Source organism: Nuphar pumila, chromosome 11 (genome assembly GCF_984573655.1).
Source record: "Nuphar pumila chromosome 11, dmNupPumi1.hap1.1, whole genome shotgun sequence".
NCBI classification, from domain to species: Eukaryota; Viridiplantae; Streptophyta; class Magnoliopsida; order Nymphaeales; family Nymphaeaceae; genus Nuphar; species Nuphar pumila.
The window spans coordinates 21,922,239-21,944,764 of NC_143259.1; the positions used below are offsets into that span (position 1 = coordinate 21,922,239).

The 22,526-nt window shown below is 36.1% G+C and overlaps 1 protein-coding gene across 5 annotated transcripts; it reads right to left on the bottom strand.

Moving 5' to 3' along the window:
* Positions 1-238: 238 nt before the first annotated feature.
* On the bottom strand, positions 239-19,831 carry LOC149822180 (putative casein kinase II subunit beta-4). 5 transcript variants are annotated; one of them, XM_089981498.1, is made up of 6 exons: positions 19,715-19,831; positions 19,085-19,485; positions 6,028-6,246; positions 1,517-1,626; positions 1,263-1,428; positions 239-652 (listed from the first exon to the last, which is right to left on the bottom strand). In XM_089981498.1, the coding sequence occupies exons 2-6, from the start codon at positions 19,356-19,358 to the stop codon at positions 522-524; spliced, it is 900 nt and encodes a 299-aa protein (XP_089837624.1). In that variant the 5' UTR covers positions 19,359-19,485; positions 19,715-19,831; the 3' UTR covers positions 239-521. The 5 variants fall into 5 exon arrangements, with proteins under 5 accessions (XP_089837624.1, XP_089837623.1, XP_089837620.1 ...); XM_089981497.1 differs by having other exon boundaries at positions 1,517-1,629; positions 19,715-19,829; XM_089981494.1 differs by lacking the exon at positions 19,715-19,831 and having other exon boundaries at positions 1,517-1,629; positions 19,085-19,605.
* Positions 19,832-22,526: the final 2,695 nt, after the last annotated feature.

Below are 22,526 nucleotides of genomic sequence, written 5' to 3' on the forward strand. Positions count from 1 at the left end.
CACGTGGCCCATCAAATGCCAATTCCATCCACTTGGAATTGTACCAAATATAGATAAATGAGACCTAAGAATTCACCATAACCCATCAGATTCAATTCCTCATAATATAAAAGGAAAAAGGCCAACATAAATAAATAAATAGTCCCACACAAGGAGAACCAACATAACCTACAAAAGCTACCAAAACACGAAAGGAAGAAAAAGAAAAGAGCCTGAGCCATCAACACACTAGAATAGATTTTCATCAAACACTGAACTTTTAAAAACAGCTTACAGCTTAAATAGGCTCTCTGAATACAACTTAAAAATAAACAAAAGCCTGACAGGTCAATTGCTTTTAGACATTTTGATAGGAATATATATAGAGAAGGAACAGGAGGCTGGACTTGCATTCTTTCCACTTTTTTGTAAAGTTGTCTAGCAGAACCTTTTCTAACAAGGGAAGCAACTTTCTCATTGTTTCTCCATGAAAAGTTCGCTGTTGCCACGAAACTTGGCAGAATGTGGATAGTGCACCACCATCATGGCTTGTGGATCTTGAAACCAAATATTCTTGGAACATAGCTCTGTGATGCCTTCTGTGGCTTGAGATTTCCATATGTCATCAGAAAAAGATGCGGGAAAGTTGTTCCGAAATAAGCTCCATCTATGTCTGGATTTGGTTAAGAAAATTTCACTAATAAAAAGGAATGCTAGGATAAACAGATAAGACAGTTCTGAGAATATGTTGAAAAGTACAAAAGTTTCTCCCCCTTTGCTATCTTAGCCAAGTACGATTCAAGAAGCAGAGGGACGAGAGATCAAGGATTGCAAAACCAAATGACTAGAGGTTTAACAGATAATAAAGACAATGAGAATAAACACAACTGCAGAAGCTTCTCCCCCTTGGCCATCTTAGCCAAGGGTGCTTCAAGGAGCAGAAGTAGAAAAGGTCGAGCAGAAGTAGAAAAGATCAAGGATTGCAGTAGGCAAAACATTCATAAAAAGAAGTGTTTCCTCCTTTACACTGGATAAAGACATGAAGCCCTACAAATGAATGAGCGGAAGCGTGGAAGCTATACCTGCTTTCAGTAGGAAATTCCAACAATGTTATATAGGATCCATAATATGGGATATGAATATGGCCTTTGTGCATTATGCATTTTCTAATAAGTGGATTTTTCTGCATGATGTATGTGTTCATAAATGTGGGGGCAAACACAAGCAAGTGGGCTGATGGACCCTTGGAAAAAGGCACTAGAAAGAGAACAAAAAAAGGATACTTCCCTGGTATTTGGACCTGGGGTAATATATATCCTCGCATTTTGGGCAATAGATCTTCACTGTGCTTGATCGAGGAATGTCTGATTGACCAAAAGGAAGACAGGCTTGGCCACAACAGTAAACTCTTGGGCATCTTCCAAAATCACAGTTCTTGTATTTTTCCAGCTGTTGAGGATTTCCCATTTCAAAAGAAAAGTTAAATAAATTTAACATTGTAGCTAGTTTATTAAAACAAAAAAAATGGGAGACTCACCATGGCAGACATTCCTTTGCTAGTCAAAATATATCGGACATGGATCAGACCATAAAGCATCTCCGCTGCTGATTCCACCAACTCATTTTGTTCTTCGGTAAAAATATCCCCTGCTTCGTAAGCACCAAAGTTGTTAGTCATTCCCATTGTCCTTGTCTACAATAGTTTACACAGAAAAAAATAGTTACCGCTCTTAATTCTTGGGTTTAGGATTCCTCTATAAATTACGTGACATATTGTTGATTGGAACCATTCCAAATCAAGATTTCATTCTAGGTCGTGTTGAAAAATACTGCAGATGGGGGACCAGAACTAGGGATGCACAACAAGCCGAGAGGCTCGACCCGCTTAAGCTCGGCTCAAACTCGTTTGAAAAAATAAATGAGCCAAGCTTGAACAAGGGTTCAGGCTCGGTATACGTAAATGAGCCAAGCTTGAACAAGTAGTCCAGCTCGGTAAGCCCGATTAAGCTTGGCTCACATAGTTATATAAAAAAAAGTAGATTTTAGATATGTATATATTTTTTTTCATAATGTGGTCACAAAGAAAGGTCTTACCTCAATGGATAAGTCATTAGTCATATTTGGAAGAGGCATGGGTTCAAATCAAGGTTGCCAGGCTAGGAGGCGAAAATGGGAAACGATACAGCAAGCGAAAGCGAGAAGTGATGCATTTTAAAATGTATAGGAAGTGGGAAGCGAGGAATAAAAAAACAATATAAGAATTGAATGGCAATAGAAATGGAACGCAAATAAAAACTAAAATAAAAGTGACTATTCTTAAATTTCATGATTTTTTAGTGTAAGAATTGAATTTTTAACAAAATCTAAAAATAATGATTACCAATTTAGAGAAAGCACATGAAAGTGAGAGAGAAGAGAGAGGAAACTTATAAAAAACATGAAAAGTAGAGTGAAAAAACATAGAAGAAGAATAGATGAAGCATGTGAAAAGCATATGAGAAGCGTGGGAGAATCGAGATTCCCATCAAGTTTAAGAAGAGAGTTTCCGAGAAGCGGGCTTCCCACCTATCTAAGAAGTTTCCAGTAACTCTGGTTCAAATCCCATTGCTTCCCACTCTTTTAAAGAAGGATTTTACACAAATTTTAAAAATTAAAATAGGTTTTTATATTAAAGGTGTTCAGCTCAAGCCGATCCTGGGCAAAGGTTGTTCAAGCTCGGCTCGAGCTTGAACAACCATATTTTAATCTCGAGCCGATCCAGCGCAAGCTCGGTTGGAACCCGGCTTGTGTGCATCCCTAACCAGAACTGTTACATTAGAATCATGATTTTCAAGTAATCTTAATTTTTTGCTATGTCAAATGGGTGCGGGTGCGGGTGCGACACGGGTGCGGCGCAATTTTAAAAATTTTGGACACGGGGACTCGGCTATATATATATATATATATATATATATATAATAATAATAATAATAATAATAATAATATATCCTGTGTGCATATATGTGGATATTGTCCTCTAAAGTTTGGCACCAGCATGAGTGTTTTTATAAACTTTGCAAATTATACTTTTGCCCTTGCAAAAAGGAAGGACCCGAAATTTTTTTTTCTGGGGCTTATGTTTGAGACTCATGCTATATATATTTTTTAAAAAAATATATAAAAAGCATTTTTTTGTTTTTTACCCTAAAATGGACATTTTTGGACTCAGTCAACTTTGACCAAGTCCAAAACAAGGACGGACTCGACTCGTTGACCGAGTCCGACTCGGCGTTGATCGAGTCTGGGCCGTGTCTGAAGCCGCACCCGTGTCGGGGCGTGTCGACTCGGGTGCGGCGCCTCCCTAGCCGAGTCCGTGTGACATAGATTTTTTGCTATTCCAAGGAGGAATTTATGTTTCGAGTACATAATTCAATCTAGGCAATGTGATGGCCTGAGATCCATGTTTGAAGTTATGGCTTAAAGATATGTTTGAAATGACCTTTTGTGTCATTTAGGTGCTTAAAGAGGAGAATTGGAAGTTTGAAGGAGTTGCCATTAGGCTGGTTTACTCTAGAGCATTGGTTTGACCATGCTTCACAGTCATGCTCAAACCAATGCTCTAGAGTAAACTAGCCTAATGGTAACTCCTTCAAGCTCCCAATTCTCCTCTTTAAACACCTAAATGACACAAAAGGCCATCTCAAACATCTCTTTAAGCCATAACTTCAAACATAGATCTCAGGACATCACATAAACCATTCCACAGCTAAATGACACATAAACCAGCCAATGGAACACAAACTAGACTTGGGATAAGGTACATCTACTTGGATCATAACTTTAAACCTAGATCTCATGATGCCAGAAAATACAAGTGCCCTTACATGAGCTACAGGGGGTGTTAAATAATCCCCATAGAGATAAAAACTTGAAACTGTTGTTCTACTGTTTATGATAACTGCATTCCTATCTCTTCCTGACTCGCAGAGCTAAATTTTTGGTGAACTTAAACTGACAAACCAAACCTCATACTATACTATATCTTGCCAGCTGTCACTCGGGCATGGGGTTACATTTGTTACCATGACATGTAGCTGAAGTAAACAAAAACTAGAGTCCATTGCCAACTCTAACCACATCGTTGAAGCACATATTCATCAACCAAGCAGCCCCAAATAAAAGAAAGCTAAAAAACAATTTGATTCTTTACTTGCAATGGAAATGTACAAGAAATTCTACCAAAACTGCATCACCCTATTATTTCTTGTCTATAAATTATGGCTGTCGCTACTTAGGACCAGCATGATGCCACTTTAAACAGAGGATGGACTTCGACCATCGGACCAACCTTTTTTTTTCACTGATGCCAATTGCCACACTAAAAGATTGGACTATCAAAAAGCATAAAAAGGTTCAACAGAACCGCTCCATATTGAACTCGGAAGCTCCATTTTTCGGAAAAAATAAGATCAAGTAGTACAATTTGTAGACTAAGAGAAAAGAAAAATCAAAAGAACAATACAAAAACGAAAACATTCTGAAGGAATTCAAACTTTACATTTAAGGACAATGGTCAGAATACTTGAGAGAATAATCCCCAAAGTAGCTTTGTCATAATAGGAAAAAAACAAAGCAAAAACCAAACTCAAAGAGACATAAGAATAATAAATAGGGTTTTTTCCAAATCCATCCCTGCCTTATAGGCTAATCCCACATTCATCCTTCCCTTATACCTAATCCCAAAAGAGTCCCTCACCTTTCAAACCGTTAGGAAAAAGTCACCCTTCTGTTAAAAACCATGATGGTAACTCTAGTTAACAGTCTACCATGGTCAAATGGACTTCTCAAATTACTAAAAAGTCATTTTTGAGCCTGTGTTTTACATGATACCCTTCTTTTTCATGAGACCATATGGGCCTCTACCTGTCTCCATTGCACATTGTCTGTTCTTCTTCCTGCACCATATTTTGGCATTGACGAGGGCTTCTAACGAGTGTACGAGGTTCTGTAGATTTGTTCCCTAACAATGGAGGTTTTGTTCAGGAACAGCTTTAGTCCTATGCAGTGAGGTGCCTGCGTGTCCAGGCTTCTCTTTCAATATGGGGAAGTTCTCACTCAATCCAACTGTGTGAAAGGGGCTTTTCGACATATGCGACGTTATCTTCGGGTCGTGCAAGGTTATTTCCAGCCTTTTGATTTTATCTGGGGTTCTTCATGGAGGATCTTGAATCTTGATGGGGCTTCGATTTTTTTTATTTGGGTAGGTTAGATGGGTCTGGTAAATTGGGGAGGCCCCATTCACGATGGGAAGCTCTTGATTCAAGGCTGGTTTGCAGAACAAGATCTTGATGTGGTGGTAACAATAATGGAAATTGCAGCAAGAACAAACGAGGATAGCTAATAGGGTTAGGTTCAAGGCAAGGAATATTAGGATGACAGGACCAAGTTAAAGCAGACAATGGATATTAGGGTGATAGGATGGTAGTTCGGTCTTGTAGCAGCTGATCTGAATAGGGTAGCCAAGATATGATGGCTTCACATTTACCAACGATTATGCACCCATGAAGGTCACCCTGCTATATATTGAAAGGGTTCATGCCATACAATACAACAAGCCTCGGTCAAAAACATACCACCACTACGTTTGTCCATTGTTCAGTAAATAGGTAAAAATGGTGATTTGCCCAAAACATGTAATGGTCATAAAAGTGAGATTTAGTTGTCTCATTTTCTGAAGTTTACAATCAAGAAGGCATATTTATTTTTTTAAAACCAAAAATCTATTTTTTAATGTGTTTTCCAAAATAGTCCTTACCATATTATATTTTTCCTAAATCATCCCTCTTTTATGGGCAAAGGCATCATTTCATTGGGCCTAAACAGTTTCCTGTCACTTACTTTGATGGGAGTTGACCTCAAGGATCAATCTGGCATAGTTCTGCAAAAGGCAGGGATTATTCTGAGATTAGGGATAGGGTAGGGATTAATATGAGATTAGCCTATAAGGCAAGGATGGATTTGGAAAAAACCCTAATAAATAACCTGCCTAACAGCAATAACAAAGCTTACCATGAGAGGACTCCACATCCAAGATTAGATCAAGGGCATAATCATAATAAGGAACTTGGCTGCTTAATCCACAAAGGTTGAAATCATCCTGGATGTACTCATCATCAACTTCACAAAAGAACTCATTGCCTCGAAGACTACAGAACCATGAGATCCAAGATGTATCATCCCCATCTGAGCCACTAACATCAGACTCTTCACTATCTGTTTCTGACTCTTCTGCAAACAAGAGGAAAAGATACCAGAACCATATCATTCAAGACTGTCCAACATTCAAATGCCAGAGAGAGAGAGAGAGGGAGAGATAACCGACATGCAAGATTATTCACATCATAAGAAAACCCAGGAGCACCATAGAAAGCAATATGGCAATTAAATGTGCATTTAACTATTTAATGATTTTTTTTCATTGTGCACATTTTGGAAGAGAGCATAGAATTTGACTATGGACAGGATGGAAGGCCAGAATCACTGCATGAAATATTCCGTGCAACACAAAAGCACAAAATTAAGTCAGACCAGGTCGTACATCATTGTTATTTCCATACCACAATAAACATCTCCATGCCTGAGATTTTGCAGACAAACACTTTGTTTTCATGGCCTGAGAATATTAAATGGAATTTCCTTCTTTTCAAAGTTCACTTGTGTAGTTGGCCAAATAACGTAAATAAGCACTTCACTGGAACTCAAGGAACATTAACCATGCTGTCTGGTTTGGATCTTATGGACATAAGTGGCATAATAGTGGCATGTTTGACCTGGTGGCAGTTAGAATAGCGTTGCACAACAAATCAAGCTGTTTGCATAAAACTCAGGCTCAAGCTCAGTTCCTTTGTTAAATAACCTGAGTTTGAGCCTCATTTAGTAAAAGAAAAGTTCTTTTTTTAATTAATAGACAGTCTTCATAATTCAAGGTTATATGAATTATGTGATGCATCAAAAAAGGTTGCACTTTAATGCGCAGTATGTTGCCCTTTGCTGTCAAAGGTGGCGGATTCATGTCCCACCTCTCTTAAGTCAAAACTTTAAGGTCCTTAATTCGGCTCAAGCCAAGCTTGTGTGAAGAACCAAATAGCCTTCAATCACGAACTAAAGTATTCTCAAATATCAAGTGAACAACACACAAGTGTTCTCTAAGGAACACACTCACAAATCCAACAAAGGAGTACGCACAAGAAGGTTCATAATATAAAGAATAATATTTTATTGAACATCATAAGTATGCAAAAGACATACTTTTACAAGAGGGATAGACCCCTTTTATATAAACAAGGAGAGAAGAGGGGTTAAGAGAGTGAGAGAGAAGGACCTCCCCAATGGCTAGATTTCTATAGGTTGGGTCCTAGTCAACTTAGGTTGACTAAGTCAAAAAGAAAGAAAGAAAAATAAATACAACAACAACAACAACAACTACGCCTTCATCCCAAAACAATTGGGGTCAGCGATATGAACCAAAAAAGAAATTCATTTTGGGTCTTCCACATGAATCCTTTTCCTCCAATCATTTCTATCCAACGCCATGTCCTCGGTGAGGTTCAAAGCATTCATATCCTTTCCTATCATCTCCATCCAAGTCTTCCTAGGCCTACCCCGACCTCTTTTAACTAATATATTTTCCCATTTCTCCAACCTTCTAACTGGAGCATCATTAGGCCTTCGCCGAATATGTCCAAACCACCGTAAACGATTCTCTCGCATCTTATTTTCAATGGGTGCAACACCTACCTTCTTACGTATCTCTTCGTTCTGAATCTTATCTTTTATTGTATTTCCACACATCCATCTAAGCATCCGCATCTCAGCTACACTCATTTTTTGAATATGATGTCTCTTGGCAGCCCAACATTCCGTACCATATAGTAAAGCGGGTCTAATAGTCGTCCTATAAAACTTTCCCTTCAACCGCAATGGCATTCTACGATCGCACAACACTCCAGTAGCACTTTTCCATTTCATCCACCCAACCTTTATCCTATGATTTACATCTCCATCAATTTCTCCATACTTTTGAATGATGGATCCCAAATATTTGAAATAATCATTCACCGGTATATCTTGCTCACCAAGCTTCACTACACTCCCATCACTACTTCGTTGCTTACTAAACCGACATTCCATATATTCAGTCTTACTCTTACTCAACTTAAAACCTCTAGCTTCTAATGTCTGTCTCCATAATTCTAACTTAGCATTAACCCCAGCTCTAGACTCATCAATCAAAACAATATCATCAGCAAACAACATACACCACGGTACATTTTCTTGAATTGATCTCGTAAGCTCATCCATCACTATCGCAAATAGGAAAGGGCTTAAAGCAGATCCTTGATGTAACCCAACCGTTATCGGAAAATTGGTTGTCACCCCTCCACAAGTGCGGACATTGGTTACTACTCCTTCATACATATCTTTAATTATACTAATGTACTTGAGAGAAACACCTTTCTTCATCATTGTCCACCAGAGAACGTCCCTAGGTACTCTATCGTATGCCTTCTCTAAATCAATAAAAACCATATGCAAATCTTTGTTCCTCTCTCTATATCTTTCAATAAGTTGTCTAAGAAGATGTATAGCTTCCATAGTTGATCTTCCAGGCATAAAACCAAATTGATTCTCCGATATCATGACAACCTTCCTCAACCTAGACTCAATCACCCTCTCCCAAAGTTTCATAGTATGACTCATGAGTTTTATACCACGATATAAAAATATATATAAATATAAAAATATACATATATGTGTACATAAATACATATATGTATACTATATTGTATATATATACAATTTAACACCTCCCCTCAAACATACGGTAGAATGACCGAAAGTTTGCCTAGAATGAAGTGAAACTTAGAAACAGAGAGAGGTTTAGTGAAAAAATCTGTCAACTGGTACTCTGATGTGACATAAGGCAGAGCAATGATCCCTTGAAGCTATTTCTCTTGTACATAATGGCAATCCATCTCGAAGTGCTTTGTTCTTTTGTGAAAAATGTGGTTGTTGACAATTTAGATAGCACTCTTATTGTCGCAGCACATCTTTGAAGCTCATAGAATTTGGATTTTCATATCAGCCAACAATTTTCTCAGTCAAACCACCTCCAATGTGGTTGTGGTGATAGTTCGGTACTCAACTTCAGTTGAGGAAAGAGAGATCTTCTGTTGCTTTTTGCACCTCCATGAGATTAACGATTCATCGAAGAAAACACATAAACTCGTGGTTGAGTGGCTATTGTTGGGATCACCTCCTCGATTTGCATTAATATATGCAAGTAAATCCAATGCAGATGTAGAAGACATCAAAATGTCTCTAAAGATAGAATTCTTAAGATATCTAATAATACACAAAACAACTCTCATGTGAATAAATGTGGGAGCATGTTGAAACTAACTAGCTGTATGTACATCGTGTGCTATATCAGGTCTAATAATTGACAAGTAAGAAAGGGCCCCAATAAGGAGTTAGGTCATCCAGAGGCTCCCCATCATCAATTTTCATATTGACATTTGTCACTTTTGGATTGTCAACCTTCTTGTCATCCGTGATTTCAGACCTAACAATATCAAAAGCAAATTTAGATTAAGATAATAAATACCCTTTAGGGGAATAAGCAACCTCTATACCTAGAAAGTATTGTAAAAAATCTAAGTCAATCATTTCTAAATTAGTTTTAAGAATCTTTTTAATATTTTAAACTCCCTGTTTATTGCCTCCAGTGATTATCATATCATCAACATAGATGAGCAAAATGACAATACAGGTATCAGAATTTTTAACAAACAAAGCGATGTTAGTCAAACATGATTTAAAGTCAATTTCAAGCATAACTTTACTAAATCTATCATGCCAAGCTTTGGGTGTTTGTTTTAACCCATATAGTGCCTTTTGTATGCGAAAAGTCTTCTTTTGAGAAATGCTCATACCAGGGGTACCTCCAATGTAAACTTCTTCCATAAGATTTTCATTTAAAAATGCATTTTTAACATCCATTTGAAATATATACCAGTTTTTAATTGAAGCAACTGCAATAAGGGTTCTAACTGTGGTCATGCGTGCAACAGGTGCAAAGGTTTCTTCATAATCTATGGCATATTCTTGCGAATATTCTTTGCCAACTAGCCTAACTTTATATCTCTCAAGGCTCCCATCACTCTTGATTTTTATCTTTTATACCCACCTTCAACCTATGAGTTTTTTTTCCCTATGGAAGATTTGAACAAACCAAGTTTGAGCCTTTTCCAAAGCTTCTAGTTTTACCCTCATAACTTTAACCCATACAAAGTGCTCTTTGGCCTGAGCATAAGATAAGGGGATGTACATATGAATGAATTAGAGCCATGCATGCTTGGTATTTTGAAGAAAAAGAGTCATACGATGCAAATTTTGATGGGGTTTTTGATAATCTAGATGATTTCCTAATTTGCATTTCATTTTCACTAAAGTTAGAAAAAATTTCAAGTGCACATGAAGGATTTTGATTTCCCTGTCTAGAATATTGTATACAAGTTTGATCATCATGAGGCAATTTATCAAGAGATTCAATAACGTTCTCAAAATCATACTCACAATCACAATCATTAATATCTTGTTTTGAAACAAAATCAAACAAAAACAAATACTCAATTACTTCCTTAGGTTTATCCTTATCAAAGAAAATTTTCTTTTCCAAAAAAGTGACATTTCTTGAGATATATAAATTTTCATTCTTAGAATCATAGCACTCATATCCCTTTTTGTTATCGGCGTAGCCAAAGAAGGCACAAGGGATAGCTTTAGGAGAAAATTTGTCATTCTTGTTGGTTAAAATAAAACATTTGCAACAAAGAACTCGTAATCTGGAATAATCAAAGGTGAGTTTAAAAAGTTTTTCAATAGGTGAAATATTTTGTAAAGAAGAAGGTGACATTTTGTTTATAAGATAAACAATAGTCAAGACAACTTGCCCAGAAAACCTTAGGCACATGGCTTGCAATAAGCAAAGTTTTTGAAGTTTCAACAATGTACCTATGTTTTCTTTTAGCTAAGTCATTTTGTTGTGGTATGTGTGGACAAGATCTTTGATGTGTGATACCATATGAGTTGAGATAATTTTAAATTCATTTAACAAAATTTCTCTGTCTGAATCAGTATGAAATATGAAAATTTTATTTTCAAACCTATTTTTAATCAACTTATGAAAGTTTTGAAAGTGAGAAAAAACTTTAGATTTATGCTTAAGAAAGTAAATCCAAGTATATCTAGTAAAGTCATCGACAAAAATAACGTAATATGCATATCCACCTTTAGACAAAATAGGTGTTGAACACCAAACATCTGAATGAACCAACTCAAGAGGTCTAGATAAAGTAAAAGTTCTATCATTCAAAGGTAATCTTTTCATTTTTCCAAGAACACGGTTTTCACAAGTAAAATAATTAATATTACAAAAAAATTCCAAACTTAGAAAATATTGGATTTTAGATACATTTGGATGTCCTATTCTTCTATGCCACAAATTTAAATCCATTTTTTGAACATTACAACAAAAAGTATCTTTCAGTATCTAAAAAATATCCATATAATAGAGATCTCCTATGGCCTTCCCTAATCAATTTTCCTATCTGATGATCTTGCACCAAACATCCATTTGAAAAGGAGATATTACAACAATAATCAGATATTTGAAAGACGAACAAAACGTTTAAATTTAATTTATGAATGTATCTAATTTTTGAAATAAGAAACCTTTTGGAGTTTGAAAGATCTTTTTTAAAATTTCCCATTCCTTCAATTTCTAAAAACTTTTGACACACTTGAGTTACTATAACATTCGGATAAAATACCTTTATTTGGGGTCATGTGAAAAGATACACTGGAATCAAGTAGTTAAATTTTTTTACCTTGTTTGGAGTAAGATGATACCACGACTCAAGTTGAAGAAGACGATCCTCTAAAAAGAGGTTGGAGAAAATCAACTAATTGAGATAAGGATTTAGCTATTTCCATGGATGAGTCTTGAGAGTTGTCAACCAAAGTCGTCTCCTTATTCTCTTGAGGCGTTTCAACTGTAGTCGCCTTCTTTTTCATGTAGTTCTTGCCCTCCTTCTTAGCTTAGGGCACATAGGTTTAATATGCCCCGGTTCATGACACCAATGACAAATGACTTTTCTTTTATCATATTTATTTCCTTGTCTCCTAAAGTGATGGATTTTTTTGTACGAGATTAGGATCCCAACCTTGAGATGGCCAAAACAGAATCATCTTCATTATTGGAGATACGTTTCTTTAGACGATTTTATTCTATACTTAATTCCTCAATGGTATCTACAATAAAAGAAACTTTTCCCAGAGTTACCGGAAATGTCTATGGACTAGGGGAAGCGCGCTTCCCCAAGACGCACTTTGGAAGCGGGAAACGCGTGGGGGAAGCGCACGTTCAATTTAGGAAGTGTGTCCCCCTTTAAAGGGGTATGTGTTTCCCTTTAAAGGGGGACGCGCCCCCCATTCCCCTTTAAAGGGGGACGCGTTTCGGACGCTTAACACATGAAAGACGAGTTTGCCCTTTTAAAAAAAATAACACGTGTAAAACAAAAAATTTAAAGGAAACATTTTCTTAATAAGGGCAAAATGGACATTGTACAAAACCCGTGAAAACACAAAACCGAAAGGGGCTTAGGGTTTTGTTTTTCACCTATCATTTGACTCCTCTCTCTCTCTCTCTCTCTCTCTCTCTCTCTCTCTCTCTCTCTCGAGTTTTCGGCCACCGACTTCCGAGTTCCGACGACCTCCTCCACCGACGTCCAACAATGAATCTGTTCAGGTACACTCTCCTCTCACTCTCTCTCTATCTTGATTCTCTCCATCTCTTCTCTCACGCTCTCTCGCACGACTACAACCCCTTTACACAAGCCAAGCATGGCGACTCTCAGAGGTGAGAAAGTTCAAAGTTTTATTTTTTTTCTTTTGTTTTTTTAAGGCAAGATGGGGTTAGGCAGACCCTAACCATCTCCTAAGCCCCACGAGGCAGAGGGATTCCAGCTTTCAACTTGGCACAGGACCTGCTTACCACATGGGATACCACCTCGGTGGTAAGCCCTTAGAGTTTTATGCTGCCAGGGTAGTGACTGCAAAACCGCTGCGTCACATGCCATTTTTGTGAAATTTTCTATTAAGAATAGAATACAAGGGGACATGACATGGGATTAAGTTGGAGTATCCCTGTGACATGTTGTAGCAGCAGGTACTGCAGATGGGTATCACGCCATCAGCACATAATCAGGTTCTTGTTGTATTATGAAAATCGTGCTATGTTACATCTCCATCATTCTAATATAGCATGGAAAGAACAAGCACATTGAAATTGTCTGTATTTAATTCTTGAAGAGTGAAAGGTGTGCATCAGTAAATGAATAGTATGGCTAAATTACATGGTGTTAGCATGGTAAAGTAAACATTTGTTCATGGTAATATCCTTAGTCAGGATTCCTGCATATTTCATGTCATATGTGGAATAGCCATCTTTAATCAACCTTTTGCTTCTTAATTTTCCTCAAATTGACATATTCATGTAGAGTATTGGTGTAATTATGTATTAGGAACAAGGGTTAATGCAGTATTTTTTATCATTCTAGTAGGTTTTAAGTCATTTTGATGAGTGCCTGATCAGATTGAATGGATCACTTTTATTATTCTTTCACTCTTGGATATATATGGATTATTGTTTTCAATTTCAAAGTCAATGAAAAACAAGTTCTGCCTCCACAAGCTGTCTTATGGTTTCACTATGGTGTCTGATCTTGCAGACTTCCATTCTCTCCTTGATCTCTTGAAGTGACTTTGCTTTATGTGAATTCTGAACTTAGATGTTGATCAAGTGTATACCGAGCATGATAAAAGAAACAAAAGAGATACTTATAAGTATAATATATAAAAAATATATTATAGGAAAATTCTTGAATTCATATTATAAAAATATATAAGTTATAATATAAAAACATATTATACAAAATGTATACCAAGCATGATTGAGCTTATCATCCCTATTAAGCATGAATTCTTTGATATACCGAGCCTGGGCACACCCAGGCTCGGCTCATTTACTCTATCAGAAGAGTGGGGCACCTAGTATGCTGCAACTAGTTGTTTAAAATTTTAAATAAATATCATTATTGCTAGAAACAGTCGGCCAATATGAATTTTGTCTTTCTTCGTTGTTATGTTGTCTTTCTTTAACATTTTTTCATAAATGCAAACTTTTGAAAGAACTTCCTTTTTTTCTTTTTTCTTTTAATTTTGTCAGCTTTATCATAGTATATTATAGAATCATAGATCTTTCACCTTCTTGAATGATGTTTATTTTTTTGTTTTAGTAATTGGTAAATTATGAGAATAATGATTTGTTTTCTTCACTCTCCATCCTTTGCTGTTAATAATAGCTTTTTTAAAGTGTTTTAGACTGATTCTTGTACTTTTATGATGCAGGTATATTTGTCTATTCTTTGCTTCACTAATAACCATCACAAACTATGATAACGACAATTATGATGATTCTTTTTGCAATTTAGAGCATTAATTGTCTAGTGTTGTTGGGAATGACAAAGCAAGAAAGGGCAAGGGGTCTTCTGATTGTCCATATCAGTTTGAGGACAGAAAAAGATTTTTTTTTTGATGAAGAAGAATATGACTTGGATGACTACTATGATGAAGATGACCTAGATGACGAACCACCTAGCATGCATAAAACAACAGTGTTATGACGCCATGTATTGAAACAAATGAAGAGTGGGCAAGGAAAGCAAGGTGGAACTCAGGTTTTTATGTGCAGGCACTGCAAAAATATTTATCATGGGTCATATACTCGAGTTTTTGCACATCTCATGGGAGCTCCAAAGGGACAAAGTGTTGGGATTGCCTTTTATCCTGTAGTTGCAAAAAATGCAGAATTGGCAAGAAAAATTAAGAGACAAGTTCGACGAGTAGAAGTTTCATCAAGTGCATTTGAGTTGAAGAGATCAAGAATTGATAAACCGAAGCATATTAGTATGACTACATCATCTAGTGGAAGTCAAAACACAGTTGATATTCACGATACCTTTAAAAAGGTAGAAAGATACAATGTAGATCATAAAATTATCAGGATTTTTTGTGCAAATGGTATACCTTTCAATGTGCTTCGATCACCGTATTGGGAAGAAATGATATCTGCAGTTAGTAAAGTGCTTGGATATAAACCCCCATCATATGAAAAAGCTCAAACAACGTTGCTTGACAGTAAGAAAGAGTGTGTTTACAAGGAGTTAAGTGAATTTCGAGAAAAGTTTGAGGAGTTTGGAGTTTTCATTGTCTCAGACGGTTGGACAAATATAAAGAACAAACACTTGATAAATATACTTGCATCAAATTGTTTTGGCTCAATGTTCTTATATGCGAGCGACTTTTCTAATGTGCAACAGTCAGCTGCAAATATTGCCGAGTTTTTAAAGACGGGATTTAAACTTGTGGAGCCTTCTAATGTAGTGCAAGTGATTACAGACAATGCAACAAATTGCAAGTTAGCTGGTGAAGAATTGAAACAAGCGCATAAGTATATTTTTTTGTCACCTTGTGTTGTGCACACACTTAATTTGATCTTCAAGGATTTGACACATGAGTTTCATTGGTTGGGAGAGTCATATTTGCAAAGTAAAGAAATTGTGAAGTATATCACCAATCATTCGAAAGCATTAGCGATTTTTAGAAGTAATAAAAAATTAGAGCTAATAAAGATTACAAAAACAAGGTTTGCTTCACATTATACTACTTTGAAGTGCTTGCTTGATGTGAGGGAGAGCTTGAGGCTTACAGTCATATCAGATAGATGGAACGAGTGGAAGCAATCATACACTGATGAGACTATGAAAAAAAGAATTGTTACAACATAAAATTTGTTCTTGACGAAAAATATTGAGATTTTGTTCGTTTAGCATTATTGATTACAAAACCCATCTATAAGATGATTAAATTTTGTGATCAGGAAGGCCCTATAATTGGTTAAGTGTATGAAGGCATGGACAACATGTTGGGAGAAATCAAAGACAATCTAGAAGGACAACCAGATTTGTATGAAAAGATTCATAAGATTGTCTCAAATGGATGGGATAGAATGAATGTGCCTCTCCATAGTCTAGCCCACATACTTACTCCAAAATATTATGAGTCAGAGTATCTCAAGATCCCAGCACCAAGAGGGGTCAAACGAGTTTCTCCCGATAAAAATTTTATTTTATCTATTTAATAAAGTTTAAAGTTTAATGATTTAATTATTTTATTATTTCATTTGCATTTTCTTGTTATATTTAAATAAATTTTTTTGCAGAAAAGGATAATGATATCTTAGATGGTGCAATGCTCACGCTTAAAGTCATATCTACTGGAAATGAAGAGCTCTCTACACTTTATAGGTCACAACTTGTGGCTTTTGCATCAAGAAGTGGAATATTTAGCCGAAATGCAACAAGAATAGATGCATTGAATCCTACAATGACGGTCCTCAATTTGTGGCATTTTTATGGTGATGATACACCCAAGTTTAGAGCATTAGCCATTAAGGTTTTATCTCAACCTATTAGCACATCTTCTGTAGAAAGTGTGTGGAACACCTATAGCTATATTCATAATGTTAAAAGAAATAGGCTCAATGAAGATCGTGTTGATACCTTGGTGTATATTCATTCAAATCTTCGATTGATTGACAGGTATAGTTAAAGTGTTGAAGTTTTTTTTTGCTATATTATAAAATATTTATCTATCATTGATTATTTGTTAGCATTTATATTTTGCATTCTTGTTATAAAAAGGTGCAGCAATCGCTACAAAGGACCTAGTCGAAAATGAGATATCAATCTGAAACTTCTTATTGTAAAAAAATATACGTTGAGATTAGAGGACATGCGTTGTAGAGATTTGGATGATAGTGCACAACAATCAAGCAGTATTTCTAAATCAAAAACCAAAGATGCACAACCAGGAGCTCTATTGTCTCCGACAATCATACGTACAAATAAGGTTGAAGAGAATACAAATCAATCCAACAAAGCTAGTACAACTAGTGTAGATAAGCGACCATCAGTTTCGCTGGATTGATCGTTTCTTGAGCAGGAGACCTAGGCAAGGTATATGTTATGCATTTTATGTTTTTTATTTTACTTTATTCTATATATGTATGTTTTATATTTTAGATTAATGTGTTTGAACATTTTAATTTTTTAGCATATTCATTATAGGAAATGAAAGAAGGAACAAAAGGCATGGTCGTGGAAGGCAAGGACGACGTGATGATGCAGAAAGTTCTCGATCTATTGCTGACCTGAAGGGGAAGAGAAAGATGACAGGTTATTGATTGTTGACAATGAAATGAACTCTTGAATTCTTAATTATTCTTTTGATGATGTAGTTGGAGTAGTCCAACTTAGAAACTTTTATGTTACTTTTTTTTTGTCGTGGTCTTGTAATATTTTGTTGGTTTAATATGTACTTTTGTTTTGAAGTTTGTATGATGAAGTAAAGTAGTGGATTATGTTAATTTTAAGTTTACAGTTTAGAACTTTATAGCTTATAGTTTACAATTTAGAACTTTACAGTTTAAAAATTTAACTATATCTCTATGTAATCTTTGAGTTTATTGATTTCTCATTTTCTATGTTGCAGCGATCACAAGATTCACAAGAATCATAACATCAAATAACAAGTCATTTGATTCTTTCGTTGAAAAAAGTATGTTTTTTAATCAAATTTATTAGTTTTCTTAATGCGTTATTTACTAAATGCTTGCATGCATTTGTTAAATGGTTGCAATAGGAATGTGAATTATGATTTTTTCTTGATGTATTATTTTTTAAATGCTTGAAAGTTGCAACATAATGCATTTGTTAGATAATTGCAACATGTATTATTTATTGTCTTAGATATTCATATTTTATTTTGTCAATGATAACATAAATATTATTTTTTGATAAATTAAAAATATATAATTACATTTTCGCTTCCTTTTCGATTCTTATTCGCTTCCCACTCGAATCCTAGGTCGCTTCCTTCTCTGCTTCCTAGGTCGCTTCCGGTTCGCTTTCGAGATGCTTCTAAGTCATCCCGCGCTTCCCGCTTCTTAAAATTTTAGAAGTGCCTCGCTTTCCATATCGTTTCCCGCTCCCGCTTCCTCGACTAGCAACTCTGATTACAATCAAGAAATGGTAGAGCAACATAGAAATCACAATGCCTTTCAAGCCCAAAAACACAAAGTTTCATCTCTTTCTAAGCTAATATTCTGCAAGCTTAATCCAAATACAACTTATGAGCTGACATAAGCCTGCTCTACCATTCACTCTGTAACCCAAGGACCACATTCAAAACTCTCCGTGAACAAAATCTCTTTAAAATTGAAAGGTCAACCCTCTCGCTGTATAAAATGGATATCACAATTCCATAATTACTTAATAAAATAATAACCAATAATATTCCCAAGCATTTTTCCCTAAAGAATATGGATTATTTTAACCAGTGTTACAATTTTCAGCATTTTTTGAAGCCCGTGAGAAAAAAAAATCACAAACTAGTGCCTTGCGAACTAAATTTTGATAAAAAAAAAACTAATAGCCTAAATTCCATAACATCTGATTCCTAGATCTTTACTAACGCACACAAGAACAAAGACATAGAAAAGTCAAAAGAGCACCGGCAGATACAATACTGATAAAAATTTCAAATCTAAAACCCGCACTCTCTGGATTCTGTTGCAACATCTGAACAATCAAGGAGCTCGTTGTCATTATGTAGTTTCAATGGTTTTTCAACTCTGTTTCAGTAAAAATTGAATTACAGCAAATTAAGCACAAACTTCCAATTGTGGAAAAGGGGCATGGAACAATTTAGATCTTGAGATACAATTAAACGTAATAAATAAAACAGAAAATTAATGTAACAATTATTGTAATATGAAAAGTAAAAACATTGACTGAGTCAAGATTATGTATAACAAAAATTATATATATATATATGCCAAATGGGGAAGATAATAGAAGAAAAAAAAATCAGAAGGGCACACCATCAGAGCACTTGTTCTTTGAGAGGGAGCCCGACCGACCGTCCTTGTGATCACGGCCGTCCCCAGCGTTCATCTTCCCACCGGATGTCGAGGGGATCGAAATCCGATCCTTATTCCCATTCACCCCTCCCTTGGAGGTCGAGGGCGATGACTTCTCAAGATGCTTGTCCAGCACATCGCTGATCCGTTTCCGATCAAGCGGGTCACGCAGAGTGAGGTCGGACTTCAACGTCCCCGTTCTCGCTTCCGATCCAACACTCCGCTCTTTGTACATGACCTCCTCTTTCTTGCCCTCGCTCTCCCTCCCTTCCTCTAATCCGCAATCCCCAAAACCTCCACCTCCATCAACACCACCCCAAAAAACGAAAACCCCTCCCCGAAACGACACCGAATCGGCCCACCTACAAAAGACGCCACACGAAACCAACAAATTCACACGTAGAACGCTAAAACCACGAAAATAAACGCGAACCACATGAATAAAACGCAACAAAATTCGAGATTTCGTGAGTCTGTGATAGCTCATACAATGGAGGAAACCCTAGGCCAAAAAGGAACGGGAAAAAGAGGAGAAAATCGAGTTTTTTTTTCCACTTTCTTCCGTTCGATTCCAATTGTTAGGAAGCGTACCTTTTTCCTGCGATGATTGGGGATGGAAGAAGGAGAAGAGGAGAGGAAGAAGAGAGGATTTGCAGGGACCAGGGGCGAAAGCGCACCCCTCAAACAAACACCCATTACCCTTTCCTCTTTTTCTTTTTTCTTTTTTTTTCTTTTTTCACATATTTTTCATTTTTTATAATTTGTAAAAAGCAGCCTAAGTTATCTATATTTTATATAAAAGCGCTTATTATTTCAGTTATTACATTCAAGCTCCTGCTTTATCTGATATTGAATTCAATACCCGCCTGAGAGTGCAAATGGATCGGCACAATCGGGTCGTAGATCCAAATTATTCACGATAATAATATTAGGGATGTAAACTGGTTGGATTCAGCTGTAACACAAAGATACAGGTACGACCTAACACAAGCTCGAAGTGTTTTTGCAAAATAGGATTCGAGGACATGGGGTTCTTTATTTTTTTTCCAAGAAAATTAATTATATTTTTTTATTAAATGTAATTAAAATATAATAAATATTAAATAGCATAAAAATAGTAGTTTCTGTTGGTGTTAACGTGTCATAACGCGTCCATGTCCATGTTACAAGGAAAATGCAGCTAAAATGGATTTGGATGCAGCTGCTACCAAATCCAACCTAATAAAAACTACTCTAATTGGATTCGGATTTTGATTTAGAGTTAGATTTTAAAACGTATTACTGAATTCTAGAGTTCCAAGTCACCCGCCCGTTAATCCACCGGCTAAATGGTATCCAACCTTAGTCCCCCCAATAAAAATAGGCAGGAAACATATGACTTTTGGCAAATCTGACTTTATCAATGTGATTTTTATGGTTGACCTTATCAATGTGACTTTTTTGATTTATTCAAATTTATTAAGCTTTCTACATTATAAAATCTTACGTAGAAAAACTTTGATCCAATAGTCAAATATATGTTTTTTTGATAGATTTGTCAAAAAAACATATCTAACATGCAAAGGGAAAAACAAATGATAGATCATTGAGTTGGGTGGGTCATCCTCTTCTCTTTGAGTGGTAGCGGGTTTGGGAGAGGTGCCAACCCCTTCGTCCTAGGTCGGACTCTCACCAATTGTGTGGGTGTCTTTCACTGAAGCAGTTTAGGTCATGCTGAACATGAGCTTTTTTGGTTCGTGCCAACATGATGGTCGTCTGCTCGCATTTTTTATGAATGCCACGTAGCATATAACTGTTCGGTTGACTTTTTAACTTTTCAAAATACAAAAGGAACGGCCACGATCTGCTTTCGATCTTTCACCGGTGGGGCTCCATAGGAGCTTGGAGTGGCCCGACCTGGAGCCTACCAGTTTTAGGAGGAAACCTCTGAATAAAAAAACATGTAAACTTTTCCAACATTAAGCATATTTTTGGTAGTGAATACAAAGTAATTAGTAATAAAATGCTATTGTTTTTTATCAAATGTGACTAAATGAATTCGGATAACCCAAAACCCATCTGATGACTTTTCTATTAGACAAACAAATAATGATGACGTTCTACTAAATTTGTTTGACTAAATAAAGGTCAACTAGGGAGTGTTTGAATACCTAGGATCCCATATCCAAATATCTGATATAGCATGAGGCCCACTGGCTGCTTTTTCAACCATGGATCTCAAATCCGGGTCTATGAGTTCTTGAAAATTCCCTATGCCAAGGAGATCCAGGGACACGCTTTCAAGGCGTGCCCCCACATGCTTCTCTCTCTCTCTCTCTCTGGATCTAATATCCGATCTGAGATATTTGTTTTCCGCATTTTTTTCCCCCAAGTCCACAATTTCAAGTCGGATGGGGAGGGGTCAAACTAGAGAACCTCAGATCTCAAAGCCGCTGATTTTCAAGTTGAACTCCCTCGTATCTCGAACCCAAGGGATTTAAATGCACCCTAAATTCACAAATCTTTTGCCAAGAGAGGGGGAGAGGATCACCATAAGATCCATGAATCAAGTATTTACATTCTAATGTAGTAATCTCTCTCTCTCTCTCTCTCTCTCTCTCATGGAATTTGAGATTTCATAAATTTTTGAGGCTTCAAATACTATTTTTTTCATCCAAAATGAATGATCCAAGTGTCCATTTCTAGTAAATCAATCATGATGAACACATTTGTAAGGTCAGAATTTCAAAAAAACACTGAAAATATTATAAATATTTTTTATTGTATAGGTTGGGAGCTTTTCTATTGGTTAGGTTTTCATTTTCCATATATATATATATATATATATATATATATATATATATATATATATATAGAGAGAGAGAGAGAGAGAGAGAGACTATAATATGAAAACTACGGTATGAATCATGGTTCTCATGGATTTTTTGTTCTTTTTTCTTAAATCTAACCATGCAGATGTGATCTACATGTTTGGTTTTACAAGGACGAGCTCTTGAATCATAGATTATGATGCATAAATAAGATTTTTTAATGTTTTAAAATCAATGGCTCATAGTCTTCATAAATATTCAAGCATTCAAAAATCATATTTTAATCAAAAATACAATATCAAACCATTGATTTCGGACAAATTTATCATGTCAAACACATCTACATAGTTGAATTTGCAAAAAAAATATTAAAAATGCCCATATTTATAGTTCTCATATTCTATTGAATATATATAGAAAAGCGGTATCGGCTTGACCACTTTTGAACATGACCGAATGGACGTGCTTTGATCGCCCATCAGGCTCGCGTGATGGACACTCAGTATGTTGTAGCGTCAAAAATGACCTTTAGCAACGCTTTTGAAACATTGTTAAAGGTCTAGTTTTTGCCCAAACCTTTAATTGCACTTCAA